The sequence below is a fragment of the Mizuhopecten yessoensis genome, unplaced genomic scaffold, assembly GCF_002113885.1.
Source record: "Mizuhopecten yessoensis strain PY_sf001 unplaced genomic scaffold, ASM211388v2 scaffold4999.2, whole genome shotgun sequence".
In the NCBI taxonomy this organism is placed as follows: domain Eukaryota; kingdom Metazoa; phylum Mollusca; class Bivalvia; order Pectinida; family Pectinidae; genus Mizuhopecten; species Mizuhopecten yessoensis.
In genome coordinates, this window is record NW_018405828.1 from 52642 (window position 1) to 71459 (window position 18818).

General features: G+C 34.0%; 1 protein-coding gene across 1 annotated transcript; it reads left to right on the plus strand.

Moving 5' to 3' along the window:
* The first annotated feature begins 10408 nt into the window (after positions 1–10408).
* Positions 10409–17463, plus strand: LOC110450114 (cell number regulator 10-like). Its single transcript, XM_021497379.1, has 2 exons — positions 10409–10887; positions 16591–17463. Exons 1-2 carry the CDS (start codon positions 10755–10757, stop codon positions 16788–16790), a joined length of 333 nt encoding a protein of 110 aa, XP_021353054.1. The 5' UTR covers positions 10409–10754; the 3' UTR covers positions 16791–17463.
* Positions 17464–18818: the final 1355 nt, after the last annotated feature.

Below are 18818 nucleotides of genomic sequence, written 5' to 3' on the forward strand. Positions count from 1 at the left end.
TTGTTATATTGACAGCCTTAATGTTTGTTATATTGACAGCCTTAATGTTTGTTATATTGACAGCCTTAATGTTTGTTATATTGACAGCCTTAATGTTTGTTATATTGACAGCCTTAATGTTTGTTATATTGACAGCCTTAATGTTTGTTATATTGACAGCCTTAATGTTTGTTATATTGACAGCCTTAATGTTTGTTATATTGACAGCCTTAATGTTTGTTATATTGACAGCCTTAATGTTTGTTATATTGACAGCCTTAATGTTTGTTATATTGACAGCCTTAATGTTTGTTATATTGACAGCCTTAATGTTTGTTATATTGACAGCCTTAATGTTTGTTATATTGACAGCCTTAATGTTTGTTATATTGACAGCCTTAATGTTTGTTATATTGACAGCCTTAATGTTTGTTATATTGACAGCCTTAATGTTTGTTATATTGACAGCCTTAATGTTTGTTATATTGACAGCCTTAATGTTTGTTATATTGACAGCCTTAATGTTTGTTATATTGACAGCCTTAATGTTTGTTATATTGACAGCCTTAATGTTTGTTATATTGACAGCCTTAATGTTTGTTATATTGACAGCCTTAATGTTTGTTATATTGACAGCCTTAATGTTTGTTATATTGACAGCCTTAATGTTTGTTATATTGACAGCCTTAATGTTTGTTATATTGACAGCCTTAATGTTTGTTATATTGACAGCCTTAATGTTTGTTATATTGACAGCCTTAATGTTTGTTATATTGACAGCCTTAATGTTTGTTATATTGACAGCCTTAATGTTTGTTATATTGACAGCCTTAATGTTTGTTATATTGACAGCCTTAATGTTTGTTATATTGACAGCCTTAATGTTTGTTATATTGACAGCCTTAATGTTTGTTATATTGACAGCCTTAATGTTTGTTATATTGACAGCCTTAATGTTTGTTATATTGACAGCCTTAATGTTTGTTATATTGACAGCCTTAATGTTTGTTATATTGACAGCCTTAATGTTTGTTATATTGACAGCCTTAATGTTTGTTATATTGACAGCCTTAATGTTTGTTATATTGACAGCCTTAATGTTTGTTATATTGACAACCTTAATGTTTGTTATATTGACAGCCTTAATGTTTGTTATATTGACAGCCTGAATGTTTGTTATATTGACAGCCTTAATGTTTGTTATAATGACAGCCTTCATGTTTGCTATCTTGACAATTTTAATGTTTGTTATATTAACAACCTTAATGTTTGTTATATTGACAGCCTTTGTGTTTTTTATATTGATAATTTTAATGTTTGTTATATTGACAACCTTAATGTTTGTTATATTGACAGCCTTAATGTTTGTTATATTGACAGCCTGGATGTTTGTTATATTGACAACTTTAAGGTTTGTTATAATGACGGTCATAGTGTTTGTTATATTGACAGCCTGAATGCTTGTTATATTCACAATCTTAATGTTTGTTATATTTACAACCTTAATGTTTGTTATATTAACAGCCTTTGTGTTTGTTATATTGACAGCCTGAATGTTTGTTATACTGACAGTCTTAATATTTGTTATAATAACAACCTTAATGTTTGTTATATTGACAGCCTTAATGTTTGTTATATTGACAATCTTGATGTTTGTTATATAAATAACCTTAATGTTTGTTATATTGACAGCCTGGATGTTTGTTATATTGACAGCCTTAATATTTGTTATATTGACAGCCTTAATGTTTGTTATATTGACAGCCGTAATGTATGATATATTTACAGCTTTACAGCCTTAAGGTTCGTAATATTGACATCTTTAATGTTTGTTATATTGAAAGCCTTAATGTTTGTTATATTGACAGCTTTACTGTTGATCATATTGACAGCCTTAATTTTTGTTATATTGACAGCCGTAATGTATATTATATTGACAGCCTTAATGTTGGTTATATATGACTGATTTAGTGTTTGTTATATATGACTGATTTAATGTGTGTTATATTGAGAGCCTGAATGTTTGTTATATTGACAGCCTGAATGTTTGTTATATTGACAGCCTTAATGTGTGTTATATTGACAGCCTTAATGTTTGTTATATTGACAGCCTTAATGTTTGTTATATTGACAGCCTTAATGTTTGTTATATTGACAGCCTTAATGTTTGTTATATTGACAGCCTTAATGTTTGTTATATTGACAGCCTTAATGTTTGTTATATTGACAGCCTTAATGTTTGTTATATTGACAGCCTGGATTTTTGTTATATTGACAGCCTTAATGTTTGTTATATTGACAGCCTTAATGTTGGTTATATTGACAATCGTAATGTTTGTTATATTGACAGCCTTAATGTTTGTTATAATGACAGTATCAATGTTTGTTATATTGACAACTTAAAGGTTTGTTATATTGACTACTTTATTGTTTGTTATATCAACAACCTTAATGTTTGTTATATTGACAGTCTTTGTGTTTGTTATATTGACAATTTTAATGTTTGTTATATTGACAACCTTAATGCTTGTTATATTGACAGCCTTAATGTTTGCTATATTGACAACTTTATTGTTTGTTATATTAACAACCTTAATGTTTGTTATTTTGACAGCCTTTGTGTTTGTTATATTGACAATTTTAATGTTTGTTTTATTGACAACCTTAATGCTTGTTATATTGACAACCTAAATGTTTGTTATATTGACAACCTTAATGTTTGTTATATTGACGGCCTTAATGTTTGTTATATTAACAACCTTAATGTTTGTTAAAATGACAGCCTTAATGTTTGTTATGATGATGGTCATAGTGTTTGTTATATTAACAGGCTGAATGTTTGTTATGTTAACAACCTTAATGTTTGTTATATTAACAGCCTTAATGTTTGTTACTTGACCAACCTAATGTTTGTTATATTGACAACCTTAATGTTTGTAATAATGATGGTCATAGTGTTTGTTATATTGACAGCCTGAATGTTTGTTATATTGACAGCCATACTGCTTGTTATATTGACAACATAACTGTTTGTTATATTGACAACATTAATGTTTGTTATGTTGACAGCCTGGATGTTTGATATATTGACAGTCATACTGTTTGTTATGTTGACAACATAACTGTTTGTTATATTGACAGCATTAATGTTTGTTATATTGACAGCCTGAATGTTTGTTATATTGACAGTCTCAATGTTTGTTGTATTGACAACTTTAAGGTTTGTTATATTGACAACATTATTGTTTGTTATATTGCCAACATTAATGTTTATTATATTGACAGTCTTAATGTTTGTTTTATTGACAACCTAAATGTTTGTTATATTCACAGCCTAAATGGGTTTTTAAGTTCACAACCTTAATGATTGTTATATGTACAGCCTAAATGTTTGTTTTATTGACAACCTTATTGCTTGTTATATTGACAACCTTAATGCTTGTTATATTGACAACCTTATTGTTTGTTATATTGACAGCCTAAATGTTTGTTATATTGACATCCTGAGTGTTTTTTATATTGACAATCTTAATGTTTGTTATATTAACAACCTTAATGTTTGTTATAATGACAGCCTTAATGTTTGTTATGATGACGGTCATAGTGTTTGTTATATTAACAGGCTGAATGTTTGTTATATTAACAACCTGAATGTTTGTTATATTAACTGCCTTAATGTTTGTTACTTGACAACCTTAATGTTTGTTATATTGACAAACTTAATGTTTGTTATAATGACAGCCTTAATGTTTGTTATAATGATGGTCATAGTGTTTGTTATATTGACAGCCTGAATGTTTGTTATATTGACAGCCATACTGCTGGTTATATCGACAACATAACTATTTGTTATATTGACAACATTAATGTTTGTTATGTTGACAGCCTGGATGTTTGATATATTGACAGTCATACTGTTTGTTATGTTGACAACATAACTGTTTGTTATATTGACAGCATTAATGTTTGTTATATTGACAGCCTGAATGTTTGTTGTATTGACAGTCTTAATGTTTGTTGTATTGACAACTTTAAGGTTTGTTATATTGACAACATTATTGTTTGTTTTATTGCCAACTTTAATGTTTATTATATTGAGAGTCTTAATGTTTGTTTTATTGACAACCTAAATGTTTGTTATATTAACAGCCTAAATGGGTTTTTAAGTTCACAACCTTAATGATTGTTATATGTACAGACTTAATATTGATATATTAACAACCTTAATGCTTGTTATATTGACAACCTTAATGCTTGTTATATTGACAACCTTATTGTTTGTTATATTGACAACCTTAATGTTTGTTATATTGACAGCCTGAGTGTTTGTTATATTGACAGTCTCAATGTTTGTTATATTGACAACTTTAAGGTTTGTTACATTGACAACATTATTGTTTGTTATATAGACAACATTAATGTTTGTTATATTGACAACATAACTGTTTGGTATATTGACAACCTTAATGTTTGTTATAATGATGGTCATAGTGTTTGTTATATTGACAGGCTGAATGTTTGTTATATTGACAGCCATACTGCTTGTTATATTGACAACATAACTGTTCGTTATATTGACCGCCTGGATGTTTGTTATATTGACAGCCTGGATGTTTGTTATATTGACAGTCATACTGTTGGTTATGTTGAAAACATAACTGTTTGTTATATTGACAGCATTAATGTTTGTTATATTGACAGCCTGAATGTTTGTTATATTGACAGTTTCAATGTTTGTTATATTGACAACTTGAAGGTTTGTTATATTGACAACTTTATTGTTTGTTATATTGACAACCTTAATGTTTGTTATATTGACAGCCTGAGTGTTTGTTATATTGACAGTCTCAATGTTTGTTTTATTGACAACTTTAAGGTTTGTTATATTGACAACATCATTGATTGTTATATTAACAACATTAATGTTTGTTATATTGAGAGCCTTCATGTTTGTTATATTGACAGCCTAAATGGGTTTTTATGTTGACAATCTTAATGTTTATTATATGTACAGACTTAATGTTTATATTGACAACCTTAATGCTTGTTATATTGACAACCTTGATGTTTGTTATATTGACAACATTAATGTTTATTATATTGACAGTCTTAATGTTTGTTATATTGACAGCCTTAAGGTTTGTTATATTTACAGCCTGGATGTTTGTTATATTGACAGCCTTGATGTTCGTTATAATGAAGGTCATAATGTTTGTTATATTGACAGCCTGAATGTTTGTTATATTGACAACCTAAATGCTTGTTATATTGACAACCTTATTGTTTGTTATATTGACAACATTCATGTTTGTTATATTGACAACATTAATGTTTTCTGTTATATTGACAGCCGTAATGTTTTTTTTATATTGACAACTTAAAGGTTTGTTATATTGACAACATTATTGTTTGTTAAATCGACAACATTAATGTTTGCTGTATTGACAACATAACAGTTTGTTGTATTGACAGTCTCAATGTTTGTTATATTGACAACTTGAAGGTTTGTTATATTGACAACATTATTGTTTGTTATATTGACAACATTAATGTTTGTTATATTAACAGCCTTAATTTTTTTGTTATATTGACATCCTTATGTTTGTTATATTGACAGCCTTAATGTTTATTATATTGACAGCCTTAATGTTTGTTATTTTTACAGACTTGTTTCTTGTTATATTAACAGCCTTAACATTTGTTATGTTGACAGCCTAAATGTTTGTTATATTGATATCCTTAATGTTTGTTATATTGACAGCCTTTATGGTTTTTGTTATATTGACAGCCTTATGTTTGTTATGTTGACAGCCTTAATGTTTGCTATATTGACAACCGTAATGTTTGTTATGTTGACAGCCTTAATGTTTTTTGTTATATTGACAGCCTTATGTTTGTTATGTTGACAGCATTAATGTTTGTTTTATGTACAGACTTGTTTCTTTTTATATTGGCAGCCTTAATGTTTGTTATATTGACAATCTTAATATTTGTTATATTAACAGCATTAATGTTTGTTATTTTGACAGACTTGTTTCATGGTATATTGACAGCCTTACATTTTGTTATATTGACAGCCTTAATGTTTGTTATATTGACAACATTATTGTTTGTTATTTTGACAGCCCTCTTGTTTGTTATATTGACAACCTTAATGTTTGTTATATTTACAGACTTGTTTCATGGTATATTGACAGCCTTACATTTTGTTATATTGACAGCCTTAATGTTTGTTATATTGACAGCCTTTATGTTTTTTGTTATATTGACAGCCTTATGTTTGTTATGTTGACAGCATTAATGTTTGTTTTATGTACAGACTTGTTTCTTTTTATATTGGCAGCCTTAATATTTTTTGTTATATTGACAGCCTTATGTGTGTTATGTTGACAGCATTAATGTTTGTTTTATGTACAGACCTGTTTCTTTTTATATTGGCAGCCTTAATGTTTTTTGTTTTATTGACAGCCTTAATGTTTTTTGTTATATTGACAGCCTTATGTTTGTTATGTTGAAAGCATTAATGTTTGTTTTATGTACAAACTTGTTTCTTTTTATATTGGCAGCCTTAATGTTTCTTGTTTTATTGACAGCCTTAATGTTTTTTGTTATATTGACAGCCTTTGTGTTTGTTATATTGACAGCCTTATGTGTGTTATGTTGACAGCATTAATGTTTGTTATCTTGACAGTCCTATTGTTTGTTGTATTTAAAACCTTAATGTTTGCTATATTGACAGCCCTATTGTTTGTTATATTGACAACATTATTGTTTGTTATTTTGACACCCCTTTTGTTTGTTATATTGACAACCTTATGTTTGTTATGTTGACAGCATTAATGTTTGTTATCTTGACAGTCCTATTGTTTGTTGTATTGAAAACCTTAATGTTTGCTATATTGACAACCGTAATGTTTGTTATGTTGACAGCCTTAATGTTTTTTGTTATATTGACAGCCTTTGTGTTTGTTATATTGACAGCCTTAATGTTTGTTATATTTACAGACTTGTTTCATGGGATATTGACAGCCTTACATTTTGTTAGATTGACAGCCTTAATGTTTGTTATATTGACAACATTATTGTTTGTTATTTTGACACCCCTTTTGTTTGTTATATTGACAACATTAATGTTTGTTATGTTGACAGCCTTAATGTTTTTTGTTATATTGACAACCTTAATGTTTGTTATATTTACAGACTTGTTTCATGGTATATGGACAGCCTTACAATTTGTTATATTGACAGCCTTATGTTTGTTATGTTGAAAGCATTAATGTTTGTTTTATGTACAAACTTGTTTCTTTTTATATTGGCAGCCTTAATATTTTTTGTTATATTGACAGCCTTATGTTTGTTATGTTGACAGCATTAATGTTTGTTTTATGTACAGACTTGTTTTTTTTTATATTGGCAGCCTTAATGTTTTTTGTTTTATTGACAGCCTTAATGTTTTTTGTTATATTGACAACCTTAATGTTTGTTATATTTACAACATTATTGTTTGTTATTTTGACACCCCTTTTGTTTGTTATATTGACAACCTTATGTTTGTTATGTTGACAGCATTAATGTTTGTTATCTTGACAGTCCTATTGTTTGTTATATTGAAAAACTTAATGTTTGCTATATTGACAGCCCTATTGTTTGTTATATTGACAACATTATTGTTTGTTATTTTGACACCCCTTTTGTTTGTTATATTGACAACATTATTGTTTGTTATTTTGACAGCCCTTTTGTTTGTTATATTGACAACATTATTGTTTGTTATTTTGACACCCCTTTTGTTTGTTATATTGACAACCTTGATGTTTGTTATATTTACAGACGTGTTTCATGGTATATTGACAGCCTGACATTTTGTTATATTGACAGCCTTTGTGTTTGTTATATTGACAGCCTTATGTTTGTTATGTTGACAGCATTAATGTTTGTTATATTGACAGTCCTATTGTTTGTTATATTGACAACCTTAATGTTTGCTATATTGACAGACTTTTTGTTTGTTATATTGACAGACATTTTGTTTGTTATATTGACAGACATTTTGTTTGTTATATTGACAGACATTTTGTTTGCTACTGGTATATTTGTCAACCGTTGGTGGTCTGATGTTTTTCTTTATACAAATTAGTTGAATATTTCCTAGTTAATAAGGCAACAGTTATTTGCAAAAATGAACTCTTGTCGATGTTGATAGAAGCAGTTCTTGGTCGGCATTACTCTATCGGGATCATTTACCCATGATTTAACTGAGACAAAAGTCCTTAATCTTTATATTACATACATGTATTAGATATCTACGCAGTGAGAATTAAGGTGTGGCTGTCGGAACAAAATATCCAGAAACATGAAGTTGATATGGTCACGTGCATGACAAAAATATAACACTATGTTATAGACATGCATCAGCGAACCTGGGACCAAGTATTTACCATTTAGAATCAATGGAAAAACAGAAATATTTTCTGAAATTGACTCTATTTAGAAATATAAGGAACTGTTACAATGGTAACCTCCGGAATGTTCTCTGTCAAATACATGTACAACTCTTGTTCCTTAACGATTTAGCTTCGTACTGCATACTGACAACAACATAACATTTTCATATGTAATATTACAATTAACATTGTGGTTACATGGACCTAAACAATGATATCGACCACGACTTCGTCTTGGTTACTATCGCTCTTATAGTCCAAACTGGATACACCTTCACTAATTACAACGTTGTCTGTCGGTTGCTGAAACTATTTTTTGCTGCCTTTATCCAAATTTAAGAAATAACCTAAGCTATAATACAATGTAAGCGTACATGTAATTGTCGCTGAACAAACTCAACTACCTAATCGCCGGCGATCTACCCGTGTCCAAACATGTTATGTTAACACTCATCACACAATCTCATTGACATAATATGAGGTATGAACTCATTGATTTTTGTAAACGAATCTGATATGAAATTAATTTCAGCATGAAGTTTTATACCTGACATGTCGACCTTCGTAATTCACAAAAAGCCCATGTTTGTTTTAAAAGTGATGTGTGTATTTACATGTCTGCGCGTTTTATTGCTCCTTTAAGAAACTTTACAGCACTAATATGTAATCAGTAGGTGATTAAACAGGCATTAAATCGTACAGGTTCACCGTTTTATTTGCTGTTGCACTAAAACAATGACACGATAAGATCGTAGACGTTTGCATCCGTCTCGTACATTCTTAGCGCAATCAATCGAAGCCGAACCGTACACGAAGCGAGATAACTCTCCTGAATCTACATCAATTTCAATCAATCTGTCGTCATACTTATGATGTGGGTGTCCTATATTAATCACGGTGTTGGTCTGTCTGTCTGTCCATATATGTACATTTTGTATAGCGCCATATACATATACGTCTCTGATCTATCCGTCCGACCACACTTTCTTTCCGGAGACTATCTCGGAATCCGAAAGACATTCGTTTCTCTGAAATCACTGGGAAATGTAAATGTGCAATAGGGGTTTAAACATATCTAAGGTAGATGTCACTGTTACTAAAAATAGACCATGGGGTACGGTCCTTTTCTTGGAATTCAACGGTCAGGCACATGGCGTGACTCTCGCTTTCCCGTCAGTTTTTAAGTGGTTTTTTTTGTGATGTATTACGTTGGGATCTTTTTTTCTACTAAAGGGGCTTCAAGGAATTCAGTATCCTCTGTGATTTATATAAACTTTCTTGTCTGCGTGTGTGTGTTTTTTTTTTGTAGGTTATTACATTTTTACAAAATCTTACTAAAGGCCCAGGATCTACTTTTACGCAAGGCAGTGGCGGATCCAGAGGGTTTTTTTGGGCTTCAAGAAACCCCCACCCTGATAATTTTCTTTAAAAATCATGCATTTTCACCATTTTTCTGGAAATTTGGAAACCCCNGCCACTGCAAGGAATTATTATCACTGACAATAATGGCAGTATATTTTTTGGATAATATTTACTTCCTTTCAGTTCTTCAAAGGTCATTTTTAATTTCTCATTCTCATCTTACTAAAGAGGAAGGTTTTAATGTACAATTAATCAATTTGTAAAATATATCATTGCATTTGTTTTATGTAAGAAATGTTTTCCCTAGTTTGATTTGATACAGATAAATATACATGCAAATATCTCCACGGCTGTAAAATCTTCTAGATGTTCTGTTTTTGTCATCCGCGTTCAGTAAAGTCATTGGTGTATATGTGTCTGTCCTCTGCGTCTGTAAACCCAGCGTCTGTAACGTCATGAGATGTGTGTACATGTGTGGTACCCTCGTGTCGATGTCATTGGGTGTGGTATTCTAGAAGTTAGTTACGATGATGAGGTTAGGCTGACTGTGCTGAGTGTTTGACACAGGGTTGTGTATGTAGTGCAAGACAACAAAATCTTAATCACGTGACCGCTCCCCATGTGACAGCCGGTCCTCGTGACTGTACGTTATGCTTATCGTATACACATATTTATACCTCATGTGTGTACGTGCTCATGTGATCTTATATTATTTCCTGGTTCCTGTCCGACATATAAGGAATTCAATGTTACCAATTCAATACGGTAATACCTGTCTCGCGTGACCCTCCCTGTAACCAGTGATACTCTGTTGAGTGACCAGTTTCTTTTCTCTGACGGATGATACTGGACTCTTGTCGACGTTATCTAGCCGATACAAGAACTTTGGTAACTGACCACTCTCTACTGCGACACTGTCCGGTGTAGATTTGATTAATCACAACTGACCGAACTGACCACGTGGTCACGATGTCGTCTTACTGGCAACATGGACTCCTGGGGTGTATGGACAATTGTACGCTCTGCCTCATCACGTACATCATGCCTTGCTACACGTTCGGCAAGAACGCGGAGGCTGTCGGGGAGAGCTGCTGCTGCTGTGGTAAGGAAACTTAACCAGTCCTTCAAACAACAGCTCAGTTAAAAAAAAAAAAACATGTTTGTAATGATTTTAGTTTAACAGTGTTCGTTCTGATCAACCACAGACCAATACATTTATATGTAGACAGCTGTTGTTAAAACGAAACTAAAGCCACGGTGTAACGGTAATTGTTGACGGCACCGACTTTTGTGTAGTATTTACCACTGCTATATCGTGTACAAATAAACAGGTACATGTACCTGTGTCTTTATTACATGTTTTAGTGGCACCAGTTGCTTGATTAAACGCCTGTATGTTTTATGACGATAGGAGTTAATTTAAAGTTGGATTAGGAATCCATTTTACTATACAGAATACATCAAGATGTTTACTGATATACATGTACAACATTTGAATTCCCTACGACCAGCTCACCTAAGGAAACCGGACGTACACATATCGAAACTATCGGGTTTGCCGATGTTTTACATCTTAATAGAGTTCACATAGCGAAGTCATGCCAAGCGTAAAATATGCTATGCACAGCACGCTAGTTCATACATTCTGATTTCCATACAAAATAAAACCTTTTTTAACTATTCTAATCAAGTCCTTGTGAAGATCCGTTCATTTAGACGTACAGCGGACACATTCTATCTTCTGTGTATAATGAACACTTTCCTAGTCCAGACACATCATAATCTGTGTACAGTGATCACCTTGTTAGTCCGGACACGTTAGATTTTGTGTACAGTGATCACCCTGTTAGTCCGGACACATTAGATTCTGTGTACAGTGATCACCTTGTTAGTCTGGACACGTTAGATTATGTGTAGAGTGATCACCTTGTTAGTCCGGACACGTTAGATTATGTGTAGAGTGATCACCTTGTTAGGACGGACACGTTATATTATGTGTAGAGTGATCACCTTGTTAGTCCGGACACGTTAGAGTATGTGTAGAGTGATCACCTTGTTAGTCCGGACACGTTAGATTATGTGTAGAGTGATCACCTTGTTAGTCCGGACACGTTAGATTATGTGTAGAGTGATCACCTTGTTAGTCCGGACACGTTAGATTATGTGTAGAGTGATCACCTTGTTAGTCCGGACACGTTAGATTATGTGTAGAGTGATCACCTTGTTAGTCCGGACACGTTAGATTATGTGTAGAGTGATCACCTTGTTAGTCCGGACACGTTAGATTATGTGTAGAGTGATCACCTTGTTAGTCCGGACACGTTAGATTATGTGTAGAGTGATCACCTTGTTAGTCCGGACACGTTAGATTATGTGTAGAGTGATCACCTTGTTAGTCCGGACACGTTAGATTATGTGTAGAGTGATCACCTTGTTAGTCCGGACACGTTAGATTATGTGTAGAGTGATCACCTTGTTAGTCCGGACACGTTAGATTATGTGTAGAGTGATCACCTTGTTAGTCCGGACACGTTAGATTATGTGTAGAGTGATCACCTTGTTAGTCCGGACACGTTAGATTATGTGTAGAGTGATCACCTTGTTAGTCCGGACACGTTAGATTATGTGTAGAGTGATCACCTTGTTAGTCCGGACACGTTAGATTATGTGTAGAGTGATCACCTTGTTAGTCCGGACACGTTAGATTATGTGTAGAGTGATCACCTTGTTAGTCCGGACACGTTAGATTATGTGTAGAGTGATCACCTTGTTAGTCCGGACACGTTAGATTATGTGTAGAGTGATCACCTTGTTAGTCCGGACACGTTAGATTATGTGTAGAGTGATCACCTTGTTAGTCCGGACACGTTAGATTATGTGTAGAGTGATCACCTTGTTAGTCCGGACACGTTAGATTATGTGTAGAGTGATCACCTTGTTAGTCCGGACACGTTAGATTATGTGTAGAGTGATCACCTTGTTAGTCCGGACACGTTAGATTATGTGTAGAGTGATCACCTTGTTAGTCCGGACACGTTAGATTATGTGTAGAGTGATCACCTTGTTAGTCCGGACACGTTAGATTATGTGTAGAGTGATCACCTTGTTAGTCCGGACACGTTAGATTATGTGTAGAGTGATCACCTTGTTAGTCCGGACACGTTAGATTATGTGTAGAGTGATCACCTTGTTAGTCCGGACACGTTAGATTATGTGTAGAGTGATCACCTTGTTAGTCCGGACACGTTAGATTATGTGTAGAGTGATCACCTTGTTAGACCGGACACGTTAGATTATGTGTAGAGTGATCGCCTTGTTAGTACGGACACGTTAGATTATGTGTAGAGGGATCACCTTGTTAGTCCGGACACGTTAGATTATGTGTAGAGTGATCGACTTGTTAGTACGGACACGTTAGATTATGTGTAGAGTGATCCCCTTGTTAGTCCGGACACGTGAGGTTATGTGTAGAGTGATCGCCTTGTTAGTCCGGACACGTTTGATTATGTGTAGAGTGATCGCCTTGTTAGTACGGACACGGTAGATTATGTGTAGAGTGTTCACCTTGTTAGTCCGGAAGTACGGACACGTTAGATTATTTGTAGAGTGATCACCTTGGTAGTCCGGACACGTTAGATTATGCGTAGAGTGATCACCTTGGTAGTCCGGACACGTTAGAGTATGTGTGGAGTGAGCACCTTGTTAGTACGGACACGGTAGATTATGTGTAGAGTGATCACCTTGTCAGTCTTGACACGTTAGAGTATGTGTAGAGTGAGCACCTTGTTAGTACGGACACGTTGCATATTTTGTTTGAAATGCATGGAGGTAAAAGAAGCGCACTTATGGTATCAGGGTTTGCCAAAGATGCGGGAAAATAGTTACGGATGTTGCAGGGACAGTATCCTGTTATCATGTATATGACGTTGTTTTGTTTTAATTTGTTAACCAGAGAGAAAATGTTTAAAAGAGAGATTACTTGTTGTTGCCCTACATTGTTAAACGATTTTCCTCTGGTGGTCGGGCACTTGAAAAGTAGGACTTAAATCGATAAAACAAACCTATTTGTCCTTTTATCTCGTCTGTATACACAACTTGTGTACAGAGATACAGCGGGTGTGACCGACCCACACACATGTTATACATAATCCATCATCTCGGGTTATTGATAAATACCACTTTAATTTTACATTGTATGTTTATTATCGTTCGCGGGCGAAAACCAAAGCTGATGTTAAATATGATATTACTAATCGTGTTGTACAAACTTTGACGGTACTCTTTGTAATTTGTCAAAAGGTTTTAATAGTTGTTAAACCAATAGACAGGCATACATTACACATCTGGTGATTCTACTGTTTAAACTTAAAAGCGATATGTTTGGAATCTAAAAAATTAATACATTATAAAAGGATTGTATAAGATTAGGATTATGTGGGATATTTTATTGTTTATAAGATACCTCAACAAGAAATAGAAATTTCTCAATTACTTTATGAGATCTTCTATAAGCGATATCTTTACATATGTTATGAGTGTTTAGTTAGCTTGCTATTCATTATGGTTCTAGTGTTGGATAGGTATATAGCACACCAGGACCCGAGATCATGAAACGAACCTAAGTCTGAAATTGTCTTAACCAATCACAATTAACGTCATAAAAAGTGTCGTCAATAGTGATTGCTTAAGCAAAACATTAATACAATATTGTTTCATGATTCAAGGGCCAGGTAAACTATACTGTAGTGAAACAGTCCATCGCAATATACTTAACATGTAGTACGTATATTTGTATGTGTATCGAGCCCGCTTAAGTGTATTGATATGCTTATTACTCAGTTAAATTTTACAGCTGACGAGCCAATAATGTTACAGTCAGGTTGTGCAATACGGCTGGTGAATCTTACTACAGTGTTACAGTAAGGTTGTGCAATACAGCTGCTGAATCTAACTACAGTGTTACAGTAAGGTTGTGTAATACAGCTGGTGAATCTTACTACAGTGTTACAGTAAGGTTGTGCCATACAGTTGGTGAATCTTACTACAGTGTTACAGTAAGGTTGTGCCATACAGTTGGTGAATCTTACTACAGTGTTACAGTAAGGTTGTGCAATACAGCTGGTGAATCTTACTACAGTGTTACAGTAAGGTTGTGCAATACAGCTGGTGAATCTTACTACAGTGTTACAGTAAGGTTGTGCAATACAGCTGGTGAATCTTACTACAGTGTTACAGTAAGGTTGTGCAATACAGCTGGTGAATCTTACTACAGTGTTACAGTAAGGTTGTGCAATACAGCTGGTGAATCTTACTACAGTGTTACAGTAAGGTTGTGCAATACAGCTGGTGAATCTTACTACAGTGTTACAGTAAGGTTGTGCAATACAGCTGGTGAATCTTACTACAGTGTTACAGTAAGGTTGTGCAATACAGCTGGTGAATCTTACTACAGTGTTACAGTAAGGTTGTGCAATACAGCTGGTGAATCTTACTACAGTGTTACAGTAAGGTTGTGCAATACAGCTGGTGAATCTTACTACAGTGTTACAGTAAGGTTGTGCAATACAGCTGGTGAATCTTACTACAGTGTTACAGTAAGGTTGTGCAATACAGCTGGTGAATCTTACTACAGTGTTACAGTAAGGTTGTGCAATACAGCTGGTGAATCTTACTACAGTGTTACAGTAAGGTTGTGCAATACAGCTGGTGAATCTTACTACAGTGTTACAGTAAGGTTGTGCAATACAGCTGGTGAATCTTACTACAGTGTTACAGTAAGGTTGTGCAATACAGCTGGTGAATCTTACTACAGTGTTACAGTAAGGTTGTGCAATACAGCTGGTGAATCTTACTACAGTGTTACAGTAAGGTTGTGCAATACAGCTGGTGAATCTTACTACAGTGTTACAGTAAGGTTGTGCAATACAGCTGGTGAATCTTACTACAGTGTTACAGTAAGGTTGTGCAATACAGCTGGTGAATCTTACTACAGTGTTACAGTAAGGTTGTGCAATACAGCTGGTGAATCTTACTACAGTGTTACAGTAAGGTTGTGCAATACAGCTGGTGAATCTTACTACAGTGTTACAGTAAGGTTGTGTAATACAGTTGTTGAATCTTGCTAGAGTGTAACAGTAAGGTTGTGCAATATAGCTGGTGAATCTTACTACAGTGTTACAGTAAGGTTGTGCAATACAGTTGGTGAATCTTGCTACATTGTTACTGTAAGGTTGTGTAATACAGTTGGTGAATCTTACTACAGTGTTACAGGAAGGTTGTGCAATACAGTTGGTGAATCTTACTACAATGTTACAGTAAGGTTGTGCAATACAGTTGGTGACTCTTGCTACATTGTTACTGTAAGGTTGTGTAATACCGTTGGTGAATCTTACTACAGTGTTACAGAAAGGTTGTGCAATACAGTTGGTGACTCTTGCTACATTGTTACTGTAAGGTTGTGTAATACAGTTGTTGAATCTTGCTAGAGTGTAACGGGGGGGTTGTGCAATATAGCTGGTGAATCTTACTACAGTGTTACAGTAAGGTTGTGTAATACAGCTGGTGAATCTTACTACAGTGTTGATGTAGGACTTTTGATATAGGATGTGACAATGTCCATTAATATGCTGCCATAGTACAGTGACGTCATAGTCTATCTTCTACGATCGTTTGTGAAGATGGTTTCTGTATATGTCTTATATGTATCAATTTAATCATACTGAAAATTTCCCATATTTAAAAGAGTAAAATTTAAGGATTGATATGTTTATAAGATAATTTCGATATGTTTCTTTTATTGTTGCAGCCATGACCTATTTATTTCCCGTCATACATCTGGTGGCTGCCGTCAACATCCGGGGGAAGATACGACAAGAGAAAAGTATAGACGGGACGTTGTGTAACGATCTTATAGTAGCCCTGTTCTGTCCCTTCTGTGCACTTGTTCAAGAAGCGAATGAAATCCGAGGATCGCCGATGAGTTCGTACGGAATGGCGCGGGAGTAAATGCGTTCATAAACTGATTAACATCAACATTTAAACAACTAGTGATACCTTGTTCTTTAGGAATAATATATACCTAGTTAAATTACTGTCTAATAAAGCCAGCTAATCCGTATTTTATCGCAACACAATTGCCCTGGTTAAAGGAAACCCTCTCAAATTTTGCGCTGCATTTAGATGTTACCTGCATTCTGTTCAGAATGATATGCCTTTGTGATGTAAATTTTAGTCTCAAATCAGAATGAATGATATACTTACTTATATTATATTATTGATATAAATACTGTTATAGTGTGTTGATGCCATATGGCTTTACATTTTATGGTTTAGGACAAGGGACATTGCACGTTAGACTGTAACACGTTTTCCCTTTATATGTATGGGGGATGTTTTTATCATCACTTAACATTTAACATATGGTTTAGCAAAATGCTTTGTTTGTGGAGTTAACTGCATTTTACTGAGATGGTAAATAGTATAAATAAGAAGAAAAAACTGTAGACTCCAATATAGCGGTTCACTCTTTGGAAAACAATGATAGAGTTACCTCCCCTAAATCATGTACATCTACACTGTGGATATTTCTTGTGCGTTACATTTGTGCATTACGTATGAATCATTCCAATATCCTCTTTGTTAAATTAGCATAACACGAAGTAAATAATTTATAACCGTCATCTAAACCGTTGTTCAGTATTATTTATTCAATAAAATACGATGAAGGGATTCACACAGTTTAATGTTTTCATTACTGTGAAAGTCACTTGATTGATAACTCGCACTTGGTATTTAAAGTTGAGGAAGAATTTCATAAAATAAATGGAATAGCCACTACTAGCAATGATCATTGCTACCCAACCTCTTGAGTATGACGTCACAATTGTAATTACGTCATAATCATCATATATTTAGGGGGCGCTGTGGCAGTGAGGTAAAGGCATCTGACCGCCTACGACCACTAGCCCTCCACCACTGGGTCGCGGGTTCGAGGCCTACGTATGGCAGTCGCCAAGTACTGGTCGCAGGTCGGTGGTTTTTCTCCGGGTACTTTGTCCTCCTCCAACAGAACCTAACGCGTCCTTAAATGATCATAGCTGTTCAAACAATCAATCATAACCTCATCTTCAACACTTCTTACTGTCATGGAGTGAAAATGAAAACATAATTTCTGACGCTCAATTTGGTTTCCGACCCGAAGTGCTACACGGGATGCAATTTTTGTACTGAATGCTTTAATTACCAACACTTTACAGAGTGTTACTAAACGACTCTTCTGTGTTTTTGTTGATTATCAAAAGGCTTTCGATAGTATTCACATGACAAATTATGGTTTAGGTTATGGAAGTCAGGGGTTAGGGGTCGACTGTTAAATGTCATATGATCTATTTATGATAATGTCAAATCTTGCGTCAAATTAAATGGTACATTTTCTCCCACGTACGACCTCCAGATTGGTTTATTACAAGGGAAATCTATATTTCCCATTCCATTTTCATTATTTAATAATGACATGGAGTCAGAACATATTTACTCAAATTGTCAGAGTTATCATTTACATTTGATCAATATTTTTATTATACTGTATGCGGACGACACGGTTTTGTTTTCAGGGGACGTAGTCGATCTTCAAAATATGCTTGACCCCTTGCATTCCTATGTTGAACGCTTGAATTTAAAGGTTAATGTGGATAAAACAAAAGTAGTTATATTCAGAAAAACAAACGTGTTTTCCCTAATGAGCAATGTATATACAATGGTAGGCCTATTGAAATAGTAGACAATGTTTGTTATCTAGGGCTAGGTTTCAATTATAATGGCAGATTTACTTTCGCATTGGATAACATTTCTGCCAAAGGTAGAAAAGCTTGTTTTTTATTGATTTCTTTTTGTTTAGGAATTTTGTTAAACTTTGAAACTTAGTTGTCATTATTCGACACTTATATCACTTGTTTACTTAACTATGGTTGTGAAGTCTGGGGATTCTGTCCTGCAACACAAATTGAAAAAGTTCATTTGCATTTCCTGAAAGAA

Bases quoted from the DNA above. Each gene is read 5' to 3' on its own strand.
- LOC110450114 (XM_021497379.1), top strand. From the start codon at position 10,755: ATGTCGTCTTACTGGCAACATGGACTCCTGGGGTGTATGGACAATTGT. The intron at 10,888-16,590 runs GTAAGGAAACTT...TTATTGTTGCAG, and splicing joins GGAGAGCTGCTGCTGCTGTG to CCATGACCTATTTATTTCCC.